The 19,777-nt window shown below is 39.0% G+C and overlaps 1 protein-coding gene across 11 annotated transcripts in view; it reads left to right on the forward strand.

The window, feature by feature from the left end:
* Positions 1-19,777, forward strand: part of ADAMTS6 (ADAM metallopeptidase with thrombospondin type 1 motif 6) — a 119,803-nt gene that overhangs the window by 50,687 nt on the left and 49,339 nt on the right. For 10 of the 11 annotated variants that reach the window (XM_083465195.1, XM_083465198.1, XM_083465194.1 and 7 more), the window contains 3 exons: positions 736-841; positions 7,869-8,015; positions 11,553-11,694. In XM_083465195.1, the coding sequence (XP_083321321.1) occupies positions 736-841; positions 7,869-8,015; positions 11,553-11,694 (395 nt within the window). The remainder of the gene's footprint in view (positions 1-735; positions 842-7,868; positions 8,016-11,552; positions 11,695-19,777) is intronic. The other variant, XM_083465197.1, reaches the window with a different exon arrangement.

The raw sequence follows: 19,777 nt of genomic DNA on the forward strand, positions 1-19,777 counted from the left end.
ATAATACTCCTCAGGGAGGAATACCTTTAAGGCTGCAGCAGGTCAGTTCCTCCATAGTGGTAACAAATTAATCCTGCACTAGTGCACATCCCAAGTAGTATTGAAGAACATTTATAATATTTGTACATACTGTGTTCCATTTTAAAAGGTTTTAGAAGCAGATGTATGTGGTGAGAACTTAATTTCAGAAAACTGATAAGCAGAAGTTTTTATAGTTTAGTAAATACAGCCAACATTTCTTTCTCTGCAATTGGTGCATTGAGTTTTTTGTTTTCATAAAAATTCCTAAAAATATACCACTTGGGGGTTTTGTAGCTAAAAATGTTTCTTGTATGTTTTATGAACCCACTAAACTTAAACAGATCTCTTTAGAAAAATAATGTGGACACATTTTGCTTTCTGCAACCTCAAGAATGTTAAAATAGAAATGCTTGCTTGAATTCCCTCTCCTGGCTCATATTACTAGGTGGTCCCAAGTTACCAGAAGTAAAATTTATAAATCTAACCCCTAGTCTAGACATTTTCCAGCAGTGACTGCAGTTCAAAAAATATTAATGTCTAGCCGGCAAAGTGAAATTCCCCCCAGTGATTTTGCAATGACTAGAAAGTTAACCTTTTGCCAACTGCTGCTTCGATGCATGGAGGTTATTAAAAAGAATCCAGGCATTTATAACTAGGGCTTTTAAGATTGAAACACCTTGGCATGACCCTTTGTGTCTCCTTTTGTTTGTTCAGGCTTGGCCTCTGTTGCTGGAATGTGTGAGCCTGAAAGGAGCTGTAGCATTAATGAAGATATTGGCTTAGGTTCTGCTTTTACCATTGCACATGAAATTGGTCACAAGTGAGTACATTTTTAAATCTTTATAAATCTTAATTTAATGACCTTTATCTGTGACTTTATTCTCTCATCTGTTCTGCTTGCTACATACATACATAAAATTATCCTAATGATTCACTTTATTTTACTTTTTGTCTTTCACTAACAATATGACCTTAAAAGATTTATTGCTTCAGCACATAAATACTTGAGATATGCCAATTGGCTATTGCAATGCTGTCTATGAGGACTGCTCTGGAATATGGTTTGGAGGGTGCAACTGGTGCAGAACGTGGCAACCAGAATGATGTCTGGTATGGTTCAAAGGACTTTTGAGTAGATATGGGTGGGATTACACTATGTAGGCTATATCTGGCCAGTTCATACTCAAGAGTAAGCACACTGAAGTCAATGGAAGTTTTAAATATCCTCCCCATGTACTCAGAGGAGAAAGCATGCAAATCTGAGGCTCTTGCCTTCTGGTTCTCATTTATTATTATATGTATGAATTCAACCTCCATATTTTATTTGTTGGAAGCTTATTCTAGGAGTAAGTCCTAGTAAACAACGGTCATTTTATCTACCTACCTACTATTAGCTAGTATCTGGCTCATTTGGGCTGCTTCCATGTGAGTAGCTCTTAGTGCTGCCGAATCATTGCTCTTCTGCTATAAGCTATAAGCAGAATTGGAATCAACTTTCCACACTATTGGTAGTATACTGCTTCTGCTATGATAAGGTTACCAGATTTTTTTCAATGAATCCAGGAACGCTTTTCAACTTCCTACTAAATAGATGGATTTTGTCAGGGGACTGATTTGTAAATCTGGGGACTGCCCCCGAGAAATGAGGACGTCTGGTAACCTTATGCTGTGATCCATCCACATCAGTGGGTGTGTCATAGGTGCTCTGGGTGGGGCCATTTGAAGCTCAGCACTCATGCACTATTTAACCTTGTTGGTGGGCGGTTTAATTATTTTGTTTTTGAAATAAATCTTTTAATTGGCTTTTCCAACTTTTAATTGGCTTTTCCAACTGTACTTTTTAAAATGAAAGAGGTATAACAGTACCTATGCTACAGCACCGTAATGCTATAACGTTCATCTTTTTTTTTAAAAAAAATATTATGATGGTCTAAGTGCTCTTAAACAGTTTTATGCAGGGGCACATAATTGTGGAGGTAACCTGGTCTTGAGGAGTTTGTGCCTTTGTGTGTTAGTAACAAGACCTTGAACATAGCCTGATAGCTAATCAGCAGCCTATTCAGTTCCCTCAGCGCAGATATAATATGTACATGTCCAGATGCTCCATTCAGCATACTGCACCGGCTACAACTTCCAAACATGCCTGAAGGGAAGTCCCACATAGAATGCATTACAGTAGCCTAGTTGTGAGGTTGCTAATGTATGAATCATAGTGTCTAAGACGTCATTGTCCAGGCAGGGTTGTAGTTGATATACCAACCTACGTTGTTAAAAGGTGCTCTTTGCCAAGGAAGTTACCTAGGTTCCAGTAACAAAGAATGGTCCAAACTGTGTACTTACTCCTTTAGAGGGAGTGAAACCTTGTCCAGAATTGGTAAATTCACCAATTTCCAGACTGTAAACTACTTGCCCACAGAGTCTTATCAGCATTCAGTGTCATTTTGTTAGCTGTGATTCAACCTACCACTGCATCCAGGCAGCAGTTCAGAACAGATAGTCTCCTCTGATGCACATGTAACAGAGAAATTGAACTGAATATCAATGTGTTGACGACCCCATTCCCCGAATCTAATGAATGCTCTCCATGAAGTCATATACAACACTGAGGAGAAAATCGTGTCCTCCAGCACCCCACAGCAGAACTGCTAGGGGGTAGACACATAACATCCCAACACTATATTTGAACCCAGCCATGTAAGTAGGAATGGAATCACACTAATACAGTGCAACCAATTTGCAACTCACACAAAGAGTCCAGGAAAATACCAGGAAAGCCAACAGTATTGAAAGTCACTAAGAAATCAAGAAAGACGAATAGAGTTGCACTCCTGCTGTCCCGTGCCCGAAGGAAGGTGCCCATCAGGGTGACCAAGGGTAATTCTGTTCAAAACTCAGACCTGAACCTAGACTGGAAAGGGTCAAGAGCAGCAGTTTCCTCCAACAGTGCTTGCAGCGTCCCAAGCACCTTATCTCAAAATAAGAGTAATTTGTGATCAGGTAATAGTTGTTGAGTACCTCAGGGTCCAAGGAAGTGTGTGGGTTTTTTTAAGGAGTGGATACACTACTGCGTCTTTCAAGGCATTAGGTACCATTCCCTCATGCAAAATGTGTCAACTGCTTCCTGGAACGACCCCAGACCCCGATAACTTGAATAAACTATTGTGAGCAGGAGTAGAGAGAGCATATTGTGGGCCGAACCACCACAGGCACCTTGTGTATATCCTCAGACCTCAACTGAAACTGATTTCCACAAGATCAGGGAAGATGCTTTGTCAGGTACTTCACCTTTCTTTGGAATAATGGCAGCATTCACCTCAGCACTGAGGCAAGTAATTTTATCCTCAAAGTGCCTGGCAAACTTATCATAGCAGGCCTCTATGGTTCCAAAACTCAATTCCCTGGAACAGATGTCAGCTCTCACAACATGGAACAGCTCTGTTAACCAGCTACTTCAAGATGCACCATCTTCACTGGCACATAGTAGTCATGACTATGCACTTTAGGACATATCTTGTCAGTTTCACATTGAGTCTAACACCACTTCCATTTTAGTCCCCGAAAACAGGCATTTTCCATCATTGCTCATGCCTGTTCGTCTAGCCCTTGTCCAGCTCATTTGATTGCTCAGAGCTCCCTGGAAAACTCAGGAGCAATCTTGTCCACAGTCCTATGCATCTTGCCATTCCATAGCACAGCAAAGGCCTTGACAGGGAATGCCAGCTCTGGCTCCTGGAAATTTTCCCAAAGCATTGAGGAATCCTTCAGGCTCCTTTAAGTCTCTGAGGATGGACCATTCTGAAGTATCCTCCAACCTTGTAGGGAGAAACTGGCACTGTAAGACCAAACTTTGCAGATGATCTGACCACAACAATAGGGTTTCTTCAACACCCTCCACCCAATATGCAGACCAGCCCTTTCACTCTGAACTGAAGACCAAATCAAGAGTATGCCCTGCCCTATGTTTTGGGCCAGTTACAACTTGAGTTAGCCCAGTTATTATCATGGAGGTCATAAATGCCCAAGCTGGCCCAGTCAAGTTAGCCTCAGCATGCTTATTGAAGTTCCTCAGAACCAGTGTCCTCTGATTCTCAAACACTGCACTCAATACCACCTCCACCAGCTTGGATAGATATGCTTTGGGGCAGCAGCCCCAATCTGTCCCACTAGCCCAGTGTAAGGTATAGCCCACCCAACAATGGTGAAGTTTCCTAGTGAGTGAGATGGAAATTATGTTTCCAGTGACAATGGGTTGTCTGGGGGCTGGCTGGCTGGCTGGCTTATTTATTTACCTACCTCCTTAAGTTTTTCTAAGTTTGTAAACCTTGTAATTCCCTCAAGCATGCTGATGCCTCCCCTTTGTTTCTCAGTAGCACCATTTTGACTTCATATCTGTTGTTGTTTTATTAGCATGTATTTCATATAGTAGTTTGTGTTGCCAACTATTTCTCTCATAATGAGTAACATTACTTTTTCTGCTGCAGACAAACAGAAGGTTGGCATCTGCACATTCTGTTGGATGGTTGTGTTTCCCCCTTTTTGTTGCTTCTCAACTTTCTCTACTTCTTTATTGAATAAGTTAAGAATTCTGATAGTTTTTATGGACAGTAGATGTGTACTGCTTAAGTAAATACAGTGGTGCCTCGCAAGACAAAATTAATTGGTTCTGCGAGTTTTTTCGCCTTGCGAATTTTTCATCTTGCGAAGCACGGTTTCCCATAGGAATGCATTGAAAATCAATTAATGCGTTCCTATGGTCAAAAAAAGTCCAAACAAAGCCAAATTTGGTACAAAAAGAGTTTATTAAGTGCTCTTTAAAGTCACACATACTGTAAAGAGCATTTCAAAAATTGAAGGAACAATAATTTAAGTTTCTAAACATGACAGAAAAGCATTTAAAAACCACCAAAGTGTACTGTACATACATTTTCTAAGACTCTGGGGGACAACTCGAAGAAGGTTCCTCTTCCACTCTTTGCTTTTTGCTGAAGAACCTGTCCATGGTCAGCTGCTTCATCTGCCTTTTCAGCACCTCCCTGAAAGACGGCATGACCCTCGTATCAAAAGTGTTCGCAAGGTCACGTGTCAGGTCCTTGTCAGGGTGGTGCCGCTGTGCAAAAGCCTGCACATCTTTCCACTTCTGGCAAATGTCCCTCAGTTCTTTGGAGGCCAGCTGTTCCTCAGTTGCTCTTCCAGCAAGGCCTGCTCCTGCGCAGCCTCTGCCTGCAGTTCGACCAGCTCCTGGGTGGTCAGCTCGTGGTCGTGCTCCTCCACCAGCTCGCTGACGTCCTCCTCTGTGACTTTCAGGCCCATGGTCCTCCCCAAGGAAACAATGTCCTGCACCACTGTTGACTCTGGTGCATCAGAGTCACTTGGTGCCACACAGTCCGGCCACAGGCTGCGCCAAGCACAATTCAAATTTCTCTGGCTGATCCCGTCCCAGGCCGTGGTGATCATCTTCAAGCAGGTGACGATGTTGAAGTGGTCCTTCCAGAATTCCAGAATCTTTTTTTTAACAACAGCAGAGTGCCCCAATGGTCACAAAAAATCATAAAAATGCAGAAAAAAACACACAAGCTTCCAGATTCTTGCAAACCCCTCCCCAACATCAAGTCCTTGAATTCGAAATACCCCAACCCAAAATCCACCCCCCCCCCAAAAAAAAGTTTTAAAAGTTTAACTTACCAAATGGCTGCAAAAGAAGTTTTGGAAAAGCTTCAAAAATCACCAAAGTCTTCAAAAACCTCAAAAAAGGCTACCACACCGCGTGCTATGAGTTGCTCCTCGAAGTCAAGTCGCAACTGCAACTCTTCAAGCAATGCACCCTGGGTATTAACGGTTTTAAGAAAAAGGAAACAAACTTGCAAGACGTTTTCGTCTTGCGAAGCAAGCCCATAGGGAAATTCGTCTTACGAAGCAACTCAAAAAACAAAAAACTCTTTCGTCTTGCGAGTTTTTCGTCTTGCGAGGCATTTGTCTTGCGAGGCACCACTGTATATACATTTTTAAAGCCTTCACCTTTACTATAGTTCAGTACTGATGATTTTATTAATGATGGGGTTGGTTCATGCTGGACTGAGTTTTTTAAAAAGTATCTTGGATGGGGAATCTCTGATAAATTAGAGGAATTTAGTAGCTCCCCACAGGAGGAAATAGATTTTTTGGATCAGTTGGTCACTTTCTGAACATGAGTGAAATCTCCTACTGCAGAATAAATGAGGGAATACTTTCATTAGGACCATTTAACATTCACATTGTAGTTTGATCATCAGTTGCATCCCCGCCAAAAAAGGTATTACCTCAGCTGTTCTGTGATTCTTTTCATTTGAACCAATACAGTTATCAAGACTTTAACATATTTAATGTTTCCCTAAAGTAGATGGTTCTGTCATATACACTTTTACCAAATCCTTCCAAATATGGTTCCTCTCAGTCTGCCCTTCCAGTTTTCCTGCCTGACATTTATACTTTAACTTTGCCAGCCACATAAATGAGCAAGTCATGTAATGAGCATTTTATCCTTGCGATTCTGTGGTTTTGTGGTACTGATTCCCTCCCCTTATAAACAAACAAACAAACAAACAAACAAACAAACAAACAAAAACAATGAGAAGGAAGAATCTCAAATAAAACTTGAAGCTCAAGTTTATCTTCATTGAAGATACATATTCTTTAATATTTTTTCTGAGGGAAAATGTATTCTAAGTGTTAAAACCCAGTTGTGCTGAACTCAGTGACAGGGCAGATGCTAGCAGGGCCAGTAAAGAATATGAAAGACACACGAAGAGCACAGGAAGCTATGGCGGTCCATAGAAGAAAAACCTTAAACCTATAATTCACCAATACCCTTATTGGGACCAAGCAAAACGTCTCAAATAGTGAGCAAGATTTAGAGTTCTTCAAAACTAGATGTGGTCTAGATGTTAACTAAAACAAGAGCTGTGGAAAGGGAGAAAAAGTAGGTGTGATGTTAAAGCCATCAAGTTGTCTGCTGCAGAAGTCTTGAGATAGAAATATTTGGCTATTTTCTTGCTGACTTAACAGCCACTTTACCACTGACAGCCAGCATTAGATTTCAGGGAGTCCTTAGCATGGTGCCACAAATAAAGCCCTAACATCCCCCCTGCAATGCAGCCACAACTGTGCAGTATTTTTCTGTTGCTGCCACCACAGCAGTAACACAATTCATTGACTTTCAGTATCAAATCCTAATCCTAATGGTGGCATATAAATATTAATATTACTACTACTACTACTACTACTATTCACAATGATCAAATGCCATGTTTAAGAGGTTTAATAATTAGAATGAGATATAAAGGATTAGAAGTAGAAATTCCTCTATTGCTTAAACTGTTGTGGCCCTGCTGAATGGAACTGAAACCACTGTAGTGGTTTGTAAAGTTCACACTGAGAGTTTATATATCTTATATGTCATTCTGAATTACTATCTGAGTTAATAACATGGAAGCTTCTTATTGTTTTCCTTTTATTAATCATGGTTACTACTAGTGACAATTTTATATTGCTTGAATCCTATTTGGTGTACCCACATTTTGAGGCTACTAAATGTAGCAAAATACTTAGAATGAACCAAAGTAAAGTACTTAGAAGTCCTATTATGAAAGAAATATAGCAATAGCAATACTGTGTTATGTTTGTGTAAGGCCTCAAACCTAAACATCTATGCCAACCATTTTTAGACAACATATATAGCCCATTGTTTAATTCCTGTTCACTGAGTATATTAAGTATATATATATTAAGTATGTGAAAATCTTATTTTAAAGTTCTGTTCCATATAAAAATAATGGACTCTTCCCCCTCCCTCTTCCTATTCTTTTGGACAGTTTTGGTATGAACCATGATGGAATTGGAAATTCTTGTGGGACCAAAGGTCATGAAGCCGCAAAACTTATGGCAGCTCACATTACAGCAAACACCAACCCCTTCTCATGGTCAGCCTGCAGCAGGGATTATATCACCAGTTTTTTAGAGTAAGTAGTCTCTGAAGAGAGATAATAAGATTCTTGAAAAACTTCACACTCCACCATACCCTACAATGATAAAGAAAATATTTACCCATGAGACCTAATCCATAAATGTTGGCTAATAGCAGTGAGTTTACTATTTACTGCTGTATATGGGAGTCTCTTCCGACAAAGAGACAGTGCTGATTAGGGAGAAGAAATGGGAACAAAGGAGAAAGAAGGGATGCCTTGCTACAGTGGTCCAGCCTCACCCAAGTTATTGACTCAGTCAAAGCCAACAGTGCTGCTATCTAACAGCACAATCCCAACCATGTTTTCTTCCAAGTAAGTCTTATTGAATCCAATGGAACTTACACCACAAAAAGGTGTTTCAGGGTGAGGCATTGGCTGCTAGGTTCAAAGCACCAGGGATTCCCCAAGGGGTTTGTTCCTTGGGCCCCTTAGCTATTCCAACCTGATATGGCAAAAATATAAAAGTACCCACTCTACCCCAGAGCTCCCAGTGTAGAGGAGAATTTGCTACTCTGCATTTCCCTGGCTCCTTGTTAGGCTTACTTTCTAAATAATTAGAATACAACACTATTGATACAATCCTAATGACTGTTTGCAAACGTGGTGTAATAATGATGTAGGAGATTGGTGTCTACTCAAATTTTATATTAATTTACAAATAAATACTGGAATTGACTAATTAGTCTCATAGTTGATAAGATCTTTTAGAGGCTTGTTACATCTATCACTATACCAAATAATATTGACAGATGTAATATATTCTATGAATAGTCAGATTAAATGTAACTCCTCATAGCTCCTAATTTTATTTTTAATTACAATTTGTATAGTACTTTTAATCTGTGAAATATTTTAACAGTTTTTATTGTGCTAATACTTGTGGTAACCCTATGAAGTTGATCACTGGCAGAGAGGCAGCAATTTCTCTAAGATGACATAATGAGTTCATGGTAGAGGTGGGGCTTGAGCCCATCTTTTTCAAGCTGTCTCTGTTGCAGAAATTGGAGCACTATGTGTACACCTCAACTTGGAGGCACTGGCAATGACAAATGATGGTTCCAAACTGCTAGCTGGCTTAGCTGCAAATCTAGTAGTGGGCCTAAATGTTTCCCAAGTGAATATGGTAGGGACATCTCATAAATGAGCCAGCCTTCAGTTATCTAATCACTGTTTTCATGTATGTGTTCCTCTGTATTGATCTAGGATGCAGATGTGTTTGATTAATTTGCAAGTCTTTTTTTGCTATTTTTGCAAAAAAAATAAATAAAAATAGTTACTCTAGATCAGGGTTGGCTTAACCTGTGGCCCACCAGATGTTTGAAGACTGAAAGGCCCATCTTCCCTCACCATAGGCCATGCTGATGGGTGTTGGATTCTGACAACATCTGGAGAGACATAGGTTGGCCACCCCTGGTCTGTATTTACTACTTCCATAACTCCCACTAAAATTATAACCTAGGAAAACAATGGCACCAGTGTTAGATTGTTTGAATGGCTAATTTTGATGAGTAGTTTCCATTTATGACTGATTTATTTTGCACATGATATATAGTTTGGAAACTACAGTATGCATATTTGCAGGCATAATGTTGTAAAAATGATTATTTGGGGTTTGGTAGCTATTCAGAGCATCCCATAGTTTTGAGCTTTGGCCATTAGATTTTCAAGTACAGGTGAAACGATGCCTCTTTAGTTTGGGTCTCGATTGAGATGACTAGTTCTCTGAGGCAGTAATTGTTAAGTATAAAGACTATTAGATTCTATTTATATGTATGTTACTCTTTTGGTGTTGATGGCTGACCTTTTTGGCTTAAAATGCTCTGTAAAATTGAAGTCAGTAAAACAACCCCTTATTATCAGAACTAATCATAAACCATAGTTTAGCATTATGTGAACAAGCCAGAATGAGCATTGGTCATGTAGACACCTCCCCTCTAATAATACATGTGTAAGTGCAAACTTAAAAAGCATCTGTTCTGTTTTGTGCATACTGTTGACTGTACAGAAACTAGTAAATATAATTATAGCTCAGCCTTTGCATATCTATTCAAAAGTAAGTCCTAATGTGTTCAGCGGAGCTTTCTCCCCTTCTCAGCATGTTTATATTTATAACCTTATTAAGTGCAAAGTATAATTTCAAAGGAAGTCTTATTTTTCTTTTAAATGCATTCAAGCAGATCTGTGACTCCAATTATTCTATTAATTCATTCTAAGTTTAGTTATCTTGTGAGCGTTCGGGCTATCTATTTCCCCTCTAATTAGCACTATATATTATGAAGAGCTAATATTGAATGCTCTAAATACATCCTAAATCCCATTTATGGAAAAAGCCTAGGATTTAAGCCAACCTAGCCTCAAGTTCTGAACAAAAGCCTAAGTACTTCATAATGTTAAGAATGAACTTTGGAATGCATTTGGGTTAAAATCTGAAAACTGCTGTCAACTCACTGAAGGCATTGTGCAATCTATTCCCACCAGGATTCACCTGTAAAAAGAAAAGAAAAAGTGTTCTAAGGCTGAACAGAATAAAAATGATTGGGCTATATCTCACACCGAATTTCCACTGACTCGATGGATTTCTGTGTGCACAACAGAACATCTTCTTCCTTTCCGGTCCCTTCTGCCCCTCAGGAGCAGGTTTTGGGGAGGGGGTGCGAGGGAAGAATATGAATTGGAGGTCCCATTGGGCTGTAGTCACTGTTACACCACTGGCCTTCTGCTAGTGTGATGATGATGATGATGATGATTGCATCAGCAGAAGGCACCAGCGGTGCAGCAGTGGATACAACCCATTATAAAGCACTTTTCAAGTATGTCAGACTGTAGTAATGACAAAGACCCTTAACTTTAAAGTTATTTCTTTTGAAGTTAGTGGGACACAATTCTATATGAAAGGCTAGGGTCCAAATAATTGTGCAGCTCATTTTATGTGTCCAAGAGTATGTTCTGCCTCCCCAGTTGGAGGTAATAATGCTTCTGAGTACCAGTTGCTGGAAACCACAGAAGGGAAGAGTGCTGTTGTACTTGAATCCTGCTTGTGGGTTCCCACGGGCATCTGGTTGGCCACTGTGAGAACAAGATGCTGAACATGATGGGCCAGTGGCAAGATCCAGCAGGCTCTTATGTTCTTAAGAGGTCTTTGAACTTTTTTTGGGTTGACATTTGTAAGATAGCATTGCACTTATTTTCTGTTCTTTCATAAGTTATTCTGTATTTGTGGTAAGGGATGTGTGTGGTGCTGTGGTCTAAACCACTGAGCCTCTTGGGCTTGCCAATCAGAAGGTCAGTGGCTCGAATCAGTGTGATGGGGTGAGCTCCCGTTACTCTGTCCCAGCTTCTGCCAACCTAGCAGTTTGAAAGCATACCAGTGCAAGTAGATAAATAAAAATTCTGCAGTTTAACTGTAACTGTATCACTACTGGATATGTTTATTAGGAATACTTGTTTTACACAACAGAATCCTGATACATATTTTAGCGGTGATAACACTTTATAGTGTTCATAATTTCTTTGGTTCTTTGTGTTGAACAGTTCAGGCCGTGGTACTTGCCTTGATAATGAGCCTCCGAAGCGTGACTTTCTTTATCCTGCAGTGGCACCAGGTCAGGTGTATGATGCTGATGAACAATGTCGCTTCCAGTATGGAGCAACGTCACGTCAGTGTAAATATGGGGTAAGAAGTCTTACGTATCCTGCTTAGTCATTTGTATATGTTCATGTCATAAATGTTTAGTTAGATACAATTATTAGTGACATAGTTTTCAATAAATAATTTTCATTGTAAAACTGTTTTAAATAAGGAACAAGAGGTGTTTATGCTGCATCTTTTGCTTGAGACATTTGTGTATATTCTGTTCCTAAATGTTTGGCTAAAAATAAATTGAGCAATTCCTTCAAAATCAAGTGGATGATCTCAAAGCCCTGGCTAACTCATTGCACACATTCCTGATTCCTTGCTTAATTGTAAGCTGCTGCTAATGTCTGGTAGAAAATGTTCATAAGATACTAAAATTTTCAAGTCTTTCATTATACTATTCAACTGAGTTTTTAGTCATGTTACTGTAATATTAGCATTAAACTTTTTATGAGTATTCAATTTAATTTATTGTATCCTAATATTAAGGAATAGAAATGATACTACTACTGCTGTTAATAAAAATGAGTTTCACAGGGAAAAAAATTATAGGGAGATATTCCTGTTTAATAAGAGTATTGTTATTCAGTGATGATGATGATGATGAGAATAATAATGATGGTGGTAATAATAATATGTGCCCTTTAAAATAGCTTAAAATAATATAAATGACGTTGTAGTTCAGAACACTGATAACAGCATTTTTATAGGCTAAAGCATCAGTTATACTGAGTCTATAGTCCCCACCATCAGCTGGGTTTTAAATTGAAAAAGTTATTAAAAAGTACATTTTATAGACTTTTGAGCCAAGTTACATATTATTTTGTGTACTTTAAAAATAAAATAATTAAGACATAGAATTAGCCAAGGCTATTTAAAAAACTATAATACAATATAATTATAATATAATATATACCTAATCATTTGCACTAATCAGTTCTTTTAAAGCAGTATTACAAAGTGAATTCATTTTAGTATCCCTAGGGTGATAAGTACAATATTATTTTTGGGATGACTCTTGGCAGCTCATACATACCGTGATGGATTTAAAAGTTGTGTGTGGTTGGCTGGCTGGTTAGGTCTCTCATTCTTGATTTCTCAGCAAAGGCCTTTATTGTTTCTCTTTAAGCTCCCCCTCCTCCCCCTCTTCTCTCCCCTCCCAATCTCTTTATATCCAGTGCACATGCTTTGGTACTCTCCTTCATTCTTTTCTCTGTATATAGTCATCACATTTTTAGAGTGCATTCTGTATCAGAAGGTTTGAAGACATTTCTTTTTACTAAATGATGTATCAACATAAGGTATATTATGCTTGATTTGCACTGGAGAATTGGTAGTGTGTATGTTGCTGTTGAGCGAGCAAATCATACTTTTCTTTAGCCTCTTCTCATTTATCCAGTGTTGTGTTGACAACATTGTGTAGCTTTGTTTAATGGGTGGGCTCCAAAGAATTGTGGACTAAGGTTCTTTGATGATGCATAGGAGTGTCCAAGCCATTCTGCCCACCTGCAAGTCCTTGTGATCTTGTGGACCACTTTGGCAGAGGTTTTAGGGCAGAATTACATGTTATGTGTGGTTCTGTGGTTCTGTTGCAAAGCAGCAGATTCCACCTTTAGTCTATGGAAGGGGTGGGGAACCTTTTTCAGCCTGAAGGCTGTATTCCCCTATGGGCAGTATTTTGAGAGCTGCATGCCTCATAGAGCTAGAGCCACGTGGCCAGGTCGAGAAGCAAAAGTGAGTGAATAATGGTTGTGAGTCAGTTGTACAGTAGTCTACATTCCAACCACACACGCCAGAGGTTTACATCCCCCCACACACATACATCTCTTCATCCAGATAAGCAAGAGGCATTATCACATTTCAATGGCACATACAAAAGCACTCAAGTTGGACATGGAACGGGATTGGTGAGCAGAATAGCCTGGTGGGAAGTGTGTGGCCTTCAGAGACAAGGCATGATCTGGGAGAGCCTATTGACAGTTACTAACCCTGATGGATTTGTTCCACCTCCACTGCTAGAGGTGGTATGCTTCTGAATACCAGCTGCTGGAAACCACAGATGGGGAATGTGCTGTTGCCCTCAGGTCCATATTCATCTGGGTGACCATGGTGAGAACAGAATGCTGTACTAGATGGGCCACTGGCCTGATTCAACTGGCTCTTTTATGATCTTATATTTTGTACATTTTCCCTAGTGGTGGTATTTGTATATTTTCTCCAGTGGAGTAAAAACAGCTTGCAGGAAGTGTCTTCAGTTGCTGCAATGTGTTTTTTAAAAATATTCAACCCTTATATATACCCTTATACTGTAGTAAAGCAGCAAGAGCAAGCAAGTCAATAGGAATTGGTACTTGGGAGAAAATAAATTCATTAACAAGTCATAGGCTAATAGACTTTCTCAAACTTTCTGCTACTTTCTGCTAGTGCTGCGTTGGTATCAGATCCTAGATAATTAGTATTTTGTACTACTATTAGTCTACTTGTTATAGACCACTGGTAGAAAGTTGATATTAGCTTCAAATGTATATTTGTATATGCTTACATGTTCTGAAATCCATGAATAGCATCTATTCTCTTTCTGCTTGTACACTAATGCCAAAAGTTGGGTCTTTTGAGTCCCTCAATGCACAATTGACAATTTTTTTAAATTGTAAAACGGTAGTATTCAACTAAGATTTACCCAGAGTTAATGGACTTAACTATTGAAATTAACGAGCTTAACTTAGTCATGCTCATTAGTCCCAATGAGTGTACTCTGAGTAAAGTTTAATTAAATGCCAGCCATTGCTTCTGAAGTGAAGAAAACATGTGAAGCCCATCAATTGAGGTGCATGTTAAGACTGAAAGAGTGCTTGACATAATTAGCAATAAGGAAAATGTTCTGAAAACAGTGGGATACAACAGATAATAGTCAGAGATATTCCTGTCCTTCCATGTCTTAATTCTCTATTTACTGTGCTTAGAAATTGAAAGGGAAATGCAGTATTCATCAGTACAGTAATGTCTGTTGCAGAATACTATACAGTTGTACCTTGGTTTTTGAGCAGCTTGGTTCTTGAATGTTTTGGCTCCTGAATGCTGCAAACCCGGAAGTGATTGCAAACTATTTTTGGAAGCTGAACATTCAACAGGGGTTCCGCGGCTTCCAGTTGGCTATAGGAGCTTCCAGCAGCCAATCAGAAGCCGTGCTTTGGTTTCCAAACGTTTTGAAAGTCAAGCGGACTTCTGGAACAGATTCCGTTCGATTTCCGAGGTACAACTGTAGTCTTGTGCACAATTTAAATCCAGTGAGTGGTGGGGCATCTATCTTAATTGTATACTGCAACTGCTTCAGGTGCTGCACTATTGTCAATAATTGCTTCAGTGTTTAAATGCTTCTATAAACACTGATATTACAGTGCAAGATGGAACGAGTATAGGAGTCAGGTGCAGAGTGACAAACTGGATCCATGGTTCTGAATCACCCAGTCTCTGGCCAAAAGGACACATTTTAAAGTAATGCATTTTGTAAACAAAGCTTATAGAGCTATTTCTATTTTGGTAATACAGGTTTTTGCATAGGTTGCCTCTATCTAGAGGTGCCTTGGGCTTTTCTTGAGAAAAGGTTTGCCAGTTCATTCTTTAAATAGCCAGAAGATTATGGGCCATCTGGTTTATTTCTGAAGTATGTTCCAACTAAATGATTGGTTTACTTGAGATCCACATGTTGAGTTCTCTTTTCTGATGCCTAGTAGTCTCTTTCTTTTCAACTTTGCTATTCATCTTCTAACCCTGATCTTTAAGGCTGTTGCTAAGGCATTGTTAATGCACACTTCTTTCTATCTTAGCTATCTTTAAAAGCACCAAACAGAGTCTGCAGATGTAATACATAGTTGCAATGAGAGTCTGGAACAGAGCCTTTGAAATTTTGATACTGGTTTTGATTCCAGTAAGAGTCAAGTGGAAGGAATAGTGGCTGACAATGCAGGAGAAGGTTCAGATGCTAGTTGGCAAGTGGGACATGGGTTGTGGATTTGAAAGGAAAAGTATCTTTTACAGGTGATAGGTGGGAGGTTCATAGATTTGGTAAAGTTCAGATAAGCACCCAATATTTAGGAAAATAAGATGAGAACATAATATACTATACAATAGGAGTTTAAGTTACCATAATTTCTTCAGCATGTATGAATTGATAACATGCTGCACCGCTTCATAATGAGCATTTCTGAAAATGGAGCATTAAGATTTGTAATTTTTGGGTGCTTATCTGAACCTAATCAAACATGTTGAACCTTCTGTGGTTCATACATATCTAATACTCACCCTCATATAAACATGATAAAAGTATGAACAAAATGAGGGTGGAAATATTATAGCTGGACATTTATGCAGCTCTGAATTGGAAATCAGAATCTAAGCTCTGTTTTAACAAATGCTCATCAAGAGGTGCAGCATATTATCTATTACCACACACTGAAGGAATTATGTGTTGAGATATTTCAATATAAATAGAATTTATATTACAGTAAAATTCTAAATTCATTACAATGTGTTTGTCAATGTATTTTCATCTTATTTTTCTCAGTATTGTGAATATTAAAAATATTATTTTGTATAATTTTTTTTAAATTTAGATTAGATTATATTTTGGAAACATCGCAGCATGTTGATCTTCATGCATTTAAATTTACACTAAGGTGTGTTGTTCTTTTATTATTATTCAGGATCATTTAGATGTATATTTTCAAGATGCCTATATGTTTAATTCTGCATGACATACAGAAAAAAGGCTCCATCATATATAACATATAGGCAAAAGGAAGATAATTTGATTTGCTGTTTTTTTTCTCTAGATGGGTTCAGCTTTCTTTAATTTACTGCAAATACAAGCATCCGAATTCCAAACTGAAGTCATGGAGCCCTAAGATACACCGTTACAGGTTGTCATCTATCTTGTCTTGATCTTGTGAAAGGCCACAGCTTCAGTTTATGTTTTTACTATAGTTGCCCATATTTTTCAGAGAACTGTTCGCTTTTAAGTAATAAAAATGCAGGTGCTGATTTTGAACTGATTTATTAGGTTTCAGATCTTGCTTCTCTTACCTAGTGCAGGTTTTTCACTATGTTATTCAGAAAGTAATATTAAGAACTATTTGAAGTTGGGGAATGAATTTATACTTAACACTCATTGGATGCCAAAAAATAAAACAAAAGAACCTGGAATTGGGATTATTGGGTCAACTAATATTAATTCAAAAACATAAGCATCCTTGCTGATACTGACTCTGGGTATGACCTTTCTAGGCCAGTGTTCTCACGTGATTTTCACACTAGATTATTGGAAACATTTGTTCCAAGGTGTTACTGATACAATAATAGGAATGAAAATGCATAGTCAAGGGGGAAAGGGCAAACTACAGTTTTAATATTGAACTTGTCTATAAATTAGAAAGCACATATTATTTATTTATATCTTTATGAAAGAAAACTTCCAAATGGTAATTGGTTTAAAATGTAAAAGTAGCTTACTCTTTTTATACAGAATAATGAATTGTGACTTAGTTTTTGCTGCCAATAAAGTTTTCTGCATAGCCATCAGTTAAATTAAGGTTAAAACAAAACTGTTCAGAAGACTCCAAGATCAAAATGAAAAGAGAAAGAATTTTTTAACTTTTAAATTTGAAAATCTTACTAAAAGGAGTCATGTATCCCATTTAAACACTTACATTTCCCATTTCTTTACATTTCCAACACTTATTTTCCCTTGTTTTGCACATTTTTGCCAATTTTACTGGTGTTAAATACCACCTATACATCATTTGCATAAAATTATCTTTAAGTAAAGTACGTTAAAACAAATATGTGTCCAGGCTCCCTTGCGCCCTTGGCACAGCAGTGGAGGAACAGCCCAAGGAGCATGCAGGTGGGCAAGCTTGCTCCTCGCCACTCCAAGCCAGAGTGGAGACATATGGTTTTTGTGCCCCCTTGGGCCTGCCCCCTTGGCAGGGGCCAGTCTAGCCAACCCCTAATTACACCCCTGTGAATACAGCCATAATTTTTTTTAATTAATTTTTTATTTATTTACGTCCAGTTATACATTTAACCAAAGTACAACAAATTATAACCGTTTTAGACTTCCTTCAGCGACTCTGACAATCATCCATGGTTATAACTTTAGTACACATTCCCTTCTTTCGTATTGCCATTTGTCCCTCCCTGCACTCATTATTTCTAATAAACAATACTTATTTGTTTTTTTACAGTGCCTCTTGAAATCCCACTAGCGTTGTATTTGCGTCACAAATATTTTCCAGATAACCCACAAATTTCCCCCAGTCCTCGATGAACTTTTGGTGAATACAGCCATAATTTTTATTTCAATATTAGTCTTAAAAATTATAATGAAAATGTAAATATCAGACTTCTAGGCAACTTTTTCACTTTCTTCTGTGCTTTCAATACAATATTTTTTGCAAATTATTGCACCACACAATGTAATTCCTTTTAAGACTGTATTGAACAGTAAAAACTCAGCAGAGAGAGAAACAACTTACAAATGATATTAAACAAATTAGTATAAAAGTGTTTGACACTGAATTAGAGACACAAAATTGGGAGCAGGGGAAGAATGACAGAATCATAAAAGTACAATGTATATATCACACTGTATTAGATGAGAAGTCTTCAATAGATGTCTAAACAGCAAAGATGCTTGATGAGTCTGCTGGTAGAGCTTTCCACAGTGTGGGAGTGGCAACAGTAAATCGTTGAGGCCAGTTGGACTTCTGAGATATGGGAGACAATGAACCATGCTTCTTCTGATGTTGGATATAAGGATATATCCCACATATTGATGTGGGAAATAAGGGTTCAGGTGGTCCTTATAATATCTTGTGTTGGTGACCTGTGGAAGTCACTTGGCCGTTCACCACACTTCAACCAGTGTGATGTATCGGCAGAGTATGTGGAACATCAGTAGAGACTTCAGAAATTTCCTGCTCCCAGCAGAACTGCTTCTTCCCTGGTGTTAAGGGGAAAACTCTCCCACACAAAGTAACAAAGTGTTTATTGTCTCTAAACAAAGCTAAACACTAGTATCTACTATAGACAATTTTTCTGGTCTTTGCCCAGGGGTAGCCCCACATAAAGCGCATCAAAAGGTAAAGGGACCCCTGACCATTAGGTCCAGTTGTGGATGACTCCAGGGTTGCAGCGCTCATCTTGCTTTATTGGCCGAGGGAGCCAGCGTACAGCTCGGCTGTGGCCAGCATGACTAAGCCGCTTCTGGTGAACCAGAGCAGCACACGGAAACACCGTTTACCTTCCCGCCGGAGCGGTACCTATTTACCTACTTGCACTTTGATGTGCTTTCGAACTCTAGGCTGGCAGGAGCTGGGACCGAGCAATGGGAGCTCACCCTATCACGGGGATTCAAAGCACCAACCTTCTGACCAGCAAGCCCTAGGCTCTGTGGTTTAGACCACAGCGCCACCCACATCCCTATAAAGTGCATTACAGTAACCAATCATGAGGTTATCAATGAGTGGATTACAGTGGCCAGGCTGTTCTGATCCAGATAGTTGGTGTACCAAACAGAGCGACTAAAAGGCCACACATAAGGCCATTTGTGTGCTAGTGACACAAATCACTTTTGGCATCTGATGACAAAGATTTATCAAGGAGTAACACAGGCTATGTACCTACTTCTTCAGAACAGGCAGCTGGCCTAGCTTCTGGACTAGCAAGAGAGCCAATGTGGTGTAGTGGTTAGTGTTGGACTAGGTCTTGGGGAGACCAGGGTTCAGATCTACACTCAGCCATGAAGCTTACTGGGTGACCTTGCACCAGTCACTGCCTCTCAGCCTGGCCTACTTCACAGGGTTGTTGTGGGAATTAAATGAGGAGGGGGAAAACCATGTATGCCTCCTTGGAAAAAAAGTTGGGGTAGAAATGTAATAAATAATGGGAGCCACCTACTCACAAAGCCGCCATCTTCCCAGAATTCAAACTTAGTATATTATCTTTTACCCAATCCACTATTCATGCACTGGTCCAGAGCTTGCCCTGCTATTCCTGATTCAGATGTTATGGAGAAATAGAGATGTGTGTCTTCAGCATACTAAAAACGCCATGCCCCCAAACT

Source organism: Podarcis liolepis (genome assembly GCF_965112155.1).
Source record: "Podarcis liolepis genome assembly, chromosome: 11".
Taxonomy (NCBI): Eukaryota; Metazoa; Chordata; class Lepidosauria; order Squamata; family Lacertidae; genus Podarcis; species Podarcis liolepis.